The 12,079-nt window shown below is 36.5% G+C and overlaps 1 protein-coding gene across 1 annotated transcript; it reads right to left on the reverse strand.

Annotated features, from left to right (window-relative positions):
- Nucleotides 1-6,477: 6,477 nt before the first annotated feature.
- On the reverse strand, nucleotides 6,478-8,808 carry LOC129721861 (serine protease 53-like). Its single transcript, XM_055674927.1, has 7 exons — nucleotides 8,513-8,808; nucleotides 8,364-8,458; nucleotides 8,202-8,311; nucleotides 7,728-8,142; nucleotides 7,480-7,663; nucleotides 6,842-7,419; nucleotides 6,478-6,784 (listed from the first exon to the last, which is right to left on the reverse strand). Exons 1-7 carry the CDS (start codon nucleotides 8,706-8,708, stop codon nucleotides 6,596-6,598), a joined length of 1,767 nt encoding a protein of 588 aa, XP_055530902.1. The 5' UTR covers nucleotides 8,709-8,808; the 3' UTR covers nucleotides 6,478-6,595.
- Nucleotides 8,809-12,079: the final 3,271 nt, after the last annotated feature.

Genomic DNA, 12,079 nt, shown 5'->3' on the forward strand with positions numbered 1-12,079 from the left:
ATTTGGCATTTTGGATACCGGCAAACTAGTGCATTTTTTTTCATCGGACAAAAAAGTGAAACTCCTAACACTTTGAGGCACGTGTTCCTGAAGTCCGATTGAGCTGAATTTTTAAGCGAAATTCGAGAAATCGATTTTCCTTGCCACGTTACCTCGATGCCATCGATGTGAGAGCGAGGAGTGTCCATTTACTCAACTTCCAGAAGCATATAAATGTTCACGAAGTTAATTCGTTACGAAAACCGAACGATGAGTATTGCGATTACTCAAATATTCTCATCCCTATCGTGAGAAAGCAAACGGATTTGGACTAAGCAAATGGTAAGGAGCCTTAGAACAAACTTTTGATAATTAAAAATGGCCTGCTTCTAACTAAGGTTCAAGCTCATGACCATCTGCTCATCAAATCGAACTGTGTAACCTTGCGGCTACCAGTTCCCCTTGATTTCGACAATTACAGGCTGCTTTTCATAAACCGGAGGTCGCCTTTTTGTAGTTCACAATGGCGAAAGTAATTTAGGTTTAGGTTGAATCAAAGAATCCGGAAGTTGCGGAATTGGAATTTGAAGAGCTCTGAGCATTATTTCAGTTCCGAAAATTTCCATAATGGGTGGTATTATGCCATTCTACTGTCAGAAATACCTCAGAAACACAGAATACAATATCAATACAGCCAACGGCCGGCGTAACAAGAGACTGCTTTTTATATCGAATACCTGGCGCAGTCGGTAACCAAAAATTATTTTGTTATTAAAAAACCAAAATTAATCCACCTAGCGGTCAGACCCAGCCTTTCTCATTCAATTTTTTATTTATAAAAATAGATTTACATGAACGCTTCAATCCAATAAATGTATATTCACTCTTTAGGTTCTAAAATATTGATGTTGTAATCTAAACATATAAAAATGCAGTCCGGTGTGTCTGTCTGTCTGATCCATATAGGCCCGAAAACTACCGAATCGATCGACGTGAAAATTTGTATGTAGGGGTTTTTGGTGCCGATAAAGGTTCCTATGATAGTTTGAGACCCTCCCTCTTCTGGAAGGGAGGGGTCCCATACAAATGCAACATAAATTTCTGCACAACTCAAGAACAAACCAAGCAAATGAAACCGAATTTGGCATGTGGATGTTTTAAGGGGTAACTAATATGTCCATAATAGTTGGATGAAACACAAATTTGTGCACATCTCGAGAACTAATCAACCAAATGGAACAAAATTTGGCAGGTAAATGTTTTTAGTGGTAACAAATATGTACATAATGGTTTGAAACCCGACTCCCACTTCTATAAGGGAGGGATCCCATGAAAATGAAACACAAATTTCGCACAGCTCAAGAACCAATCAAGAAAATACAACCAAATTTGGTATGTGAATGTTTTTAGAGGTAACAAATATGTACATAATGGTTTGACGCCCCTCCCTCTTCCGGAAGTACATGTTTCTTCACAAACTTCTGTACATCTCGCGAACTAATCAACTAAATGGAACCATATTGGCAGGTGAATGTTTTTAGTGGTAACAAATATGTTCCATAATCGACCTCAGACAACATTTTGGATTGTATGATGGCAACTTCCGGTTTCTGGAAAACAGCCGAAAATGACCGATTCCCATTCAATATAATAATATCCGGATCTAGAATAATACACAGGAGCTAAAATCGACCTCAGATAGCATTTAAAATTCTAAGATGGCGACTTCCGGTTTCTGAAAACAGCAGAAAATGACCAAATACCACCCAATATGAGTTTTTCTTCAACCAGTATGCCGTTCAAAATCCAGAAATTGTCTCTAAATTCCATTATGAAATCCAAAATGCGACTTCCGGTGTCGGAAAAACAGCGGCAAATGACCAAATTCCACCCAATATGGGTATTTCCGGAACCGTAATGATGCACTGGAGCCACAAATCGACTTCAGACAACATTTTGAATTGTAAGATGGCAACTTCTGGTTTCTGGAAAACAGCCTGAAATGGACGATTCCCATTGAATATTAGTATTTCTGGAACCAGAAAGATGCACAGAAGCTAAAAATTGATCACAGACACAAACTTGAATTTTAAGATGGTGACTTTCGGTGTCTGGCAAACAGCCGGAAATGACCAAATACCATTCAATATGAATGTTTTCGGAACCAGAATTACGCCCAGATGACAGGAATTGATTTCACAGGCAATTTTAAAGTCCAAAATGACGGCTTTCGGCTTCTGAAAAACAGTCCAAAGTGACCAAATATCACCCAATATGAGTTGTTCTTTAACCAGTATCCTAAATACCATTTTGAAATCCAACAGCCTAAAATAAACAAATACTATCCAATATTAGTATCTCTGGAACCAGAATGATGCAAGGAGCTAACAATTGACCTCAGGCACCATTTTGAATTGCTGAATGGAAACTTATAGGCAACAGTCGGAAATGACCGAATAATACTCAATATGGATATTTCCGTAAGCGTGATGATGCATAGAAACCAAACATTGACCCTGGACACTATTTTGAATTTGAAGACGACCACTTTTAGTTTCTGGAAAACAACCAAAAATACCTCCCAATATCGGTATTCCCGGTGTCAGATTAATGCCAGAAAGTCTGCTGATAATGACAGAATACCACCCAATATGAATATATTCAGAATTATGGCGATGTACAGAAGCCAAAAGACGACGATGTTGTCATTTCGATAAAACCAATCATTTCAAACGATTTGTTATTTGACTTTTATCATATCCTATGGCCGATTCGTCGTGCATTTGCAGACTTCAAACAAACCGCAAGGAATCAATGAACTTGGAACGTTCAAATAGTACGACACCACATTTAAATTATGTTGAGGCCACATAAATCGATAAAAGCAGGTATAGTTTCGAATAGTCTTTGAATTTCTCTTCTTTCCATAACTTTTGAGCCACATATCAAATTGTTATGAAGTTTGTTATTTGTAAGTTTGAGAGATGACTCGTTCGTATGACACTAGTTATGTTCAAATAAGTCATGTAATCTTTGAGATAATAGACTTTCGTTGTATTAATTTGTTAACAATTAATACATAACGGTTGCTTAAGTTCGATTATAATGAAATGAAATGAGAACGTATAGGGCAGCCAAACTTTGAAACCGCGTGTTCAATCATAATCCATTAGTTTAATCTTAACTAGCCCGCTCATCTGATAATAATATTGATCAAATCGGTTGTGTAGTTACTGACATAATGAAGTTTCGTGATTTTCACATTTCGGTACCTTACAGACGAAGTTACAGTTCGATTACAGTAAAATTTAATAGGTTGTTATGAGGCACCTAGACCTTTCATTTGACACAAATTTTGTGGAAATCGGGTCAGCCATCTCTGTGAAAAGTGAGTGAGTCCAAGTAGTCTTCGGAATATGTTCCTTTGCCTAGCTGGATTTCACATTTTTAAACATAACAGGCAAAGTAATAATCCGATTGTAAAACAAATCAATAGGGTTTTATGGGACAACTAGACCTTCTATTTGACAGTGATTTTATGAAAATCGGTACAGCCATCTCTGATAAACATTAGTGAGATTAAACAGTCTTCAGAACACGTTTCTTTTCATAACTTTTGAACCACAAGTTCAATCTTTATGAAATTCAAACCTGAAGGGTTTTCTAGGTATTCAGTTCATTTGAGACCAATTTTGTTCAAATCGGTTGTGTAGTTTCTGAGATATTGATGTTTCATGATTTTCACATTTTTAAACATAACCTCTAAACTAAAAATCCGATTACAATAAAATTCAATTGGGTCTTGTGAAGCAACAAGAGCTTTCATTTGCAATTAATTTCATGAAAATCGGTCCAGCCATCTCTGAGAAAAGTGAGTGAGAATAAAAATCACACACACACACATATATAGAAAATGCTCAGCTCGTCGAGCTGAGTCGAGTGATATATGCCATTCGGCCCTTTGGAGCACTTTTATACTTTTGGTTTTGCAAGTGATTGCTATACCTTTCTAGGAGAAAGGCAAAAGAGTTGAAGAGCTTTTTGCCTTTCTCCTAGAAAGGTATAGCAATCACTGGAAAAACCAAAGGTATAAAAGTGCTCCAAAGGGTCGAATCTCGTATATCAATCGACTTAGTTTGACGAGGTGAGCATTTTCTGTATGTGTGTGTGTGTGTATGTGTGTGTGTATGTAATGCTCTCCCAATCTCACTCGATTTTCTCAGAGATGGCTGGACCGATCTTCATGAAATTAATTGCAAATGAGAGGTCTAGTTGCCCCATAAGACCCTATTGAATTTCATTGCAATCGGATTTTTAGTTTAGAGGTTATGTTCAAAAATGTGAAAATCACGAAACATCAATATCTCAGAAACTACTCAACCGATTTTAACAAAATCGGTTTTAAATGAACGAGCTACTTAAAAAACCCTTAACTTTTGATGACCCTTAACTTTTCATGAAGATTGAACTTGTGGTTCAGAAGTTATTTAAAGAAACGTGTTCTGGAGAGTGTTTAATCTCACTAATGTTTCTCAGAGATGGCTGAACCGATTTCCACAAAATTAGTGTCATTTGGAAGGTCCAATTACCTCATAAGACCCAGTTGATTTTTTTGCAATTGGACTATTACTTTGCCTGATATGTTCAAAAATGTAAAATCCAGCTTTGAAAAGAAACATATTCCGAAGACTACTTAAACTCACTCACTTTTCTCAGAGATGGCTGGACCGATTTCAATGAAATTATATGCAAATGAAAGTTCTAGTTGCCTCATAAGACCCTATTTAATTTCATTGTAATTGGAATTTTATTTTAGAGGTTATGTTTAGAGATGTAAAAATCACGAAACATCAATATCTCAGAAACCACACAACCGATTTCAATAAAATTGGTATCAAATGAACGGGATATCTTAAAAACCCTTCACTTTTGAATTGTGTATAGATTGAACGTGTGGTTCAAAAGTTATGAAAAGTAACGTCTTCTGAAGACTGTTTAAGTTTGGTCATGTTTCTCAGAGATGACTGGACCTATTTCCACAAAATCAGTGTCATATGAAAGGTCTAGTTACCCCATAAGACCCTATTGATTTGTTTTGCAATCGGAATATTACTTTGCTTGTTATGTTGAAAAATGGGAAATCTAGCTATGAAAAGAAACATATTTCGAAGAATACATAAACTCACTCACTTTTCTCAGAGATGGCTGAACCGATTTTCATGAAATTAGTGTCAAATGAAAGGTCTAGCTGACTCATAAAACCCTATTGAATTTTACTGTAATCGATCTGTTACTTCGTCTGTAATGTACCGAATTGTGAAAATCACGAAACTTCATTATCTCAGAAAGTACACAACCGATTTGATCAATAGTATTATCAGATGAACGGGCTAGTTAAGGGGTTAACTGATGAGCTATGATTTAACACGTGGTTTCAAAGTTTGGCTGCCCTATACGTTCCCATTTCATTTGATTATAATCGAACTTAGCAACCGTTTTGTATTAATAAAACATAAATAAAACAACGAGTTTCTACTATCTCAAAGATTACACGACTTATTTGAACATAACTAGTGTCATACGAACGAGTCATCTCTCAAACTTACAAATAACAAACTTCATAACAATTTGATATGTGGTTCAAAAGTTATGGAAAGAAAAGAAAATCAAAGGCTACTTAAAACTATACCTGCTTTGATCAATATATGTGGCCACCAGTGCTGAGAATATTCACTGTCATGATATTCAAAAGCAGCGATTTTCAGCCGTCTTCATATTGATAATCATACTACCCATGCGACCGTTGATATTCATGATACCAAACAACCGATGAACACCGACAAGATAAACTTTAACACTCGTGTTGATATTTTGATCGTCAAAAATGAAAATCATATCAAAATAGTGAAAATCCAAATTAACCTTATTCGACCATTTATACTGTACTGGGCAGTGTACAGCATCTGAACAAATTTGCACTACTTGGATTGATAATCACCGAAGCTTCTTTGAATATCATTACGAGGTCTTTGATATTCATTCCACTGTTCTGTCATTGAATATGAGAAACGATATTCATGCATCGTCGCAACGAACATAGGTTACTGAGTTGTATCAGAGAATAAATATGCTGACACTGCGATTAATTCAATTCATCTACTCATGAATAAACATTGATATTCTAAGGCACTGGTGGCCACAATATAATTTAAATGTGGTATCGTACCATTTGAATGTTCCCGGTATCGCTCGTGATTGAATTTTTCGAAATCAAGAGTCATTTCTTTTCTTTCGCTATTTTTTGAGCATTTACATTACATCAAATTTCATATTTTATACTTTTGTTACAACATCATTATTTTAGAACCCAAAAAGTGAATACACATTCATTGGATTGAAGCGTTCATGTAAATCTATTTTTACAAATAATAAGTTTGAATGAGAAAGGCTGGGTCTGACCGCTAGGTGGATTAATTTAGGTTTTTAATAAACAACAGATTTTTAATAAGAAAGGGAGATTAATTCGAGTTTATTCATTAGCAACTCCTAATCATTTAATTTATCATAGAATAGTAAGTATCATAATGGTTTATTATCCTCAAGTGGTGATTGGAAATCACGTTGAAAACACTAATCGATCGTTGGTGTGATCTAGAACAATACTTTCAATCCAGTCTATGTGAGGGTAAACTCTGGTTCCAACCAAATGATCGCCGCACCCTGAACTAAGATTCGTTACCACGCCATAGAGATACGGTAGAAAGCGGTAATATGCACTGTTTGAAATTGGTCCTCCGTAATCCAACTGTCAAGTATGTTGTGACTTGAAAACAATTTCAATTAACTAATTTATTTCTCTTACCTTGCAAACCGATGGAATAAGCGGAATGTTTCCGCTGGAACAAAGAAGATTTTGCCGCTGCTGTAGAGGATCAACGCATCGTCCATTGTTGGTTATCTCTCTTTTAATGGTTAGTTGAAAATCTAGGTCTTCTCGAGTACGGACGTCTAGTTGATACTGACTAGCATAGGCTGAGTAATACATGTTACCGAATTCCTCTTTGATCTCTGACTCTCGCCAAAGGCAAGCTGGTAGTAATTCTTCTTTGCCAATCAGATACATAGCTAGTTTGACCAAGGCAATGTCGTTTTCCGGCTTAGCCCCGTCGCTGTAATTTGGATGAATGTAAACATCGTCTACGCGTATCGTCTCTGCACTTAGTGCTGACTCAATGAAGCCAGGCAGTGAGGATTTTTCACTGATACACGAAGCAGATGTGATGGCAAAACGGTAATCGATCAGAGTTGCTCCACAGCGGTACTGAGAATGGTTACTTCCAAACCACCGAAGGGAAATCCTAAAGGCTGGATGTGAGGGAGTAAAACTGATGCCAGTTGAAAGTTTTTTTCTGTCGTAACATTTTGAGTTTCGAAGGCAGTCTGTAATGATAATTAGAATATTATTTGAATACCAGAAGTTAACTGAGTGTAAGCATTTACCCACATATCCAAAAGTTTGATTCGTTTCACTTTCTATCCATTTTCGGTAGGAAGCCACCCGGGTGTATACTCCAGTAGATCCTTCGGTACAAGGCGTTCCGAATGAAACGACACCGACTATCAATGGAATTTGTAAACCGATTACGTCCAGCTTTTCAGTCTGAATTGGTCCACCGGAGTCTCCCTATGATGAAAAATTATCCATGGTGAATTACTTGAAATATTTCCAAACTACACACAAGTAGTACCTCGCATGTATCCATGGTTTCGCTACCGGCGCAAAACTGTTCTTTTAGAAGACCATTTGGTAATGCCCGCGTACTTGTAGGTATGCGGGGTATGCATTCTGTATGATTTATTGTGGCCAACTTCACTTTCTGCAACGTGGGGCTCAAATTTTCACCGAATCCCAATGCACCGAAACCGATGGCACTTAATATTTCCGAAGGAGTTTCTTTTTCCAACCACAAACAGGCCTCACAAACGGCTTCGGAATTCTCAGCCGGGTGTTCAAGCTCAATTAATGCAATGTCGAAATATTTTCTGCTTGGTCGATACTGTGGGTGTTTCTTGAAGTTGCGAATTTTTATCTGCTGTGCTAGATCGTCATCCGCAGCGCTGTTAAGGTCAGTATCACCGAGGCGAACAGTATCCGGTTCATTCCTGTTGTTTGATATTGATTCCGTAAATAGTGATTTAAAATGTGAAACCATTTAGCTCACCCTTCGCCGTTGATCGCACAGTGTGCCGCTGTTAAAACATAGCTCGGTGTTATCAAGGTTCCTCCACATAAATATTTGATACCTTCTTCTGTTGTCCACCCAATTGCCACCTAATAGAAATCAGTTAGCACAGAAAGTTAATAGAAGTAACTTACGCTATACCATGTGTTGGAATTCTCCACGGAAGGCTCGTTCTCCACCGAAGGCAAACGCAACATTATAACGATCAAGATCAGCATAGAAACGAGTCGGGCAATCTGGAAAGTTTCAAAATTCAAATGATTTGGTAGTTTACAAAAGCAGTGAGTTACCTGCCAACGTTTTACGTTGATAGTAATCGAAGGGTGGTGTCTCAGTGAAATACTGAGCAGCTTTTACATCTTGAGTTTGCGATCTTACAAAAACTTCCACCAGAGCACAAAACAGGACAAATGTTCGCATGTTCCAGCTTAGAATTTCTGCTCCAAACTGCTGGAAGGCATGGAAGTGTCTGATTGTATACGGCATTATTCAAGTGGTGGCGATCAGACTGGTCATCATCTCGAATGCTATTTCACAATTGTAGTCAAATACGACACAGTTCAGGTCTGAAAACAAACAGGTTTTGCTACCACTGCTCTCGGCACTGAAACGCTGTCATTGGAAGTAACCGTGACTGACACAGTGTGAGGGAGAGAATTTTTTGTCGATACTTGATCCGCACAAGTGTAATCGCCACTTTGCTATTCTAATTAGTATTTACCATTCAAATAACACTAATCACAGGTTTTTATTGAGGAGTCTGGGCATAATCCATCAATGTAAAACGTGGCAGTGAGCGCAACTTGCAGTCTGAAAACATCTTGGGACTGTGGAACGATGTGATGAGCAAACAACCAACTGCGTGGTTCTTTCTGTACCTGCGCCATGTCAATACTAATCCTTCGCCTCAAAGCAAGTTCTAGTCATAGCAGTATTCACACCATAAAACCTAAATTAATCCACCTAGCGGTCAGACTCAGCCTTTCTCATTCAAACTTATTTTTTGTAAAAATAGATTTACATGAATGCTTAAATCCAATAAAGGTATATTCACTCTTTGGGTTCTGAAATATTGATGTTGTAATTGAAGTATAAAATATGTATTTTGACGAAATGTAAGTGCTCAGGAAATAGCGAAATTAAAGAAATGTCTCTTATTTTCGAACAATTTAATCACGAGCGATACCGAGAACGTTAAAATAGTACGTGATCAAAGCAGGTATAGTGTTGAATAGTCTTTGAATTTCTTTTCTTTCCAAAACTTTCGAACAGCATATCAAATTGTTATGAAGTTTGTTATTTGTAATTGTGAAAGATGACTCATTCGTATGACACTAGTTATGTTCAATTAAGTCGTTCAATAATAGATAAGAAACTTGAGATAATAGACTTTCGTTGTTTTACAAATTAAAACATAACGGTTGCTCAAGTTTGATTACAATCAAATGAAAAGGAAAGTATAGGGCAGCCAAACTTTGAAATCACGTGTTCAATCATAATTCATCAGTTAACCCTTAACTAGCCCGTTCATCTGATATCAATATTGTTCAAATCGGTTGTGTACTTTCTGAGATAATGAAGTTTTGTGATTTTCACATTTCGATACATTACAGACCAAGCTACAGTCCGATTACAGCAAAATTCAATAGGGTATTATGAGGCAGCTAGACCTTTCATTTGATACTAATTCTGTGGAAATCGGTTCATCCATCTCTGAGAAAAGTGATTGAGTCCAAGTAGTCTTCGGAATATGTTTCTTTTTAGCTGGATTTCACATTCTTAAACATAACAGGCAAAGTTTAAATCCGTTTGCAAAAAAAATCATTGGGGTCTTATGGGGCAACAAGCCCTTCCATATGACATTGATTTTATGAAAATCGGTCCAGCCATTTCTGAGAAACATGAGCGAGACTAAATAGTCTCCAGAACACGTTTCTTTCATAACTTCTGAACCACATGTTCAATCTTCATAAAATTCAAAAGTTAAGGGTTTTTTTTAGGTAGCCCGTTCATTTGAAACCAATTTTGTTCAAACCGGTTGTGTAGTTTCTGAGATAATGAAGTTTTGTGATTTTCGCATTTCGATACATTACAGACCAAGTTACAGTCCGATTACAGCAATATTCAATAGGGTGTTATGAGGCAGCTAGACCTTTCATTTGATACTAATTCTGTGGAAATCGGTTCAACCATCTCTGAGAAAAGTGCTGGATTTCATTTTATGAAAATCGGTCCAGCCATCTCTGAGAAACATGAGCGAGATTAAATAATCTCCAGAACACGTTTCTTTCATAACTTCTTAACCACATGTTCAATCTTCATAAAATTCAAAAGTTAAGGGTTTTTTTAGGTAGCCCGTTCATTTGAAACCAATTTTGTTCAAATCGGTTGTGTATTTTCTGAGATATTGATGTTTCGTGATTTTTACATTTTGATACATAACCTCTAAACTAGAAATCATATTAGAATAAAATTCAATAAGGTCTTATAGGGCAACTAGACTTTTCATTTGCAATTAATTTCATTGGAATCGGTTCAGCCATCTCTGAGAAAATCGAGTGAGATTGGAAGAGCGTTACACCCACAGACACACATACACACATATACAGAAAATGCTCAGCTCGTTGAACTGTGTCGAGTGATATACGACATTCGGCCCTTTTGAGCACTTTTATACCTTTAGTTCTTGCAGTGATTGCTATCCCTTTTTAGGAGAAAGGCAATAGGAAAAACACAAAAAAGTGAAATGATATTAATGACTTTTTATTTCAACTTCAATCCCGAGCAAGGCCGCAAACATTGAAATAGTACAATATCAAATTTGAATGATGTTGAGGCCACATATTTTGATTGTTGCTATAGTTTTAAACAGTCTGCAGGTTACGTTTCTTTCTATAACTTTCAAACCACATGTTTAAACATTATGTAATTAATTGTTTAAGGGTTTAAAAGCCCATTAATTTGAATTCAACTATGTTCATAGCTTCTGAGATTTTTTTTCACATTCTGACGCAGCGCCAAAACTAAAAGTTTGATTACAATGAAATTCAATAGCAACCATCTCTGAGAAAAATGAGTGAGTTTAAACATCCTCAGGATAACTTTTCTTCACATAACTTTTGAACTATATATTCAATCATAACGAAATTTAAAAGTTAAGGGTTCTGGAGACAGCCCAATCATTTGAAACCAGTTTTATTGAAATCGCTTATGTGGTTCCTGAGATATTGATGTTTCGTGCTTTTTACATTTTGATACATAACCTCTAAACTAAAAATCCGATTACAATGAAATTCAAAAGCAACCTATGGCGCAACTAGACCTTTCATTTGGAATTAATTTTATGAGAATCGGTCCAGCCATCTCTGAGAAAAGTGAGTGAGAAAAAAAAGTTGCACATACACACACACATACAAACATACACACATACATACATACATACAGAAAATGCTCAGTTCGTCGAAAGGGGTCGAGTGGTATATGAAATTCGGCCATTGGGACCACTTTTATACCTTTGGGTTTTCCAGTGATTGCTATACCTTTCTAGGAGAAAGGCAAACCGTTTTTGATGAAAGTGTTGAGAATAAGCTAAATTAATTTTCAAAGCTTTCGTTCCGTCAATAATTTCAACAATTTAAAGAGGCTAGAAGAGCTGCTCCAGTGGTATAATTAATGGATTTAGTAGCTTGTATTGCATTAGTTACAGTGAGCAATTTATGGATTGTGGAATTCCCATGGCGAAATCCAAACTATTCATTGGCAAGAATTAAAGTGATATGTAAAACTAATTCGTTCAGAATAATTCTCTCAAACAGTTTACAAATCTATTCAAACAAACTGATGCATGAATAACTTAA

The sequence above is a fragment of the Wyeomyia smithii genome, chromosome 2 (assembly GCF_029784165.1).
Source record: "Wyeomyia smithii strain HCP4-BCI-WySm-NY-G18 chromosome 2, ASM2978416v1, whole genome shotgun sequence".
Lineage (NCBI taxonomy): Eukaryota > Metazoa > Arthropoda > Insecta > Diptera > Culicidae > Wyeomyia > Wyeomyia smithii.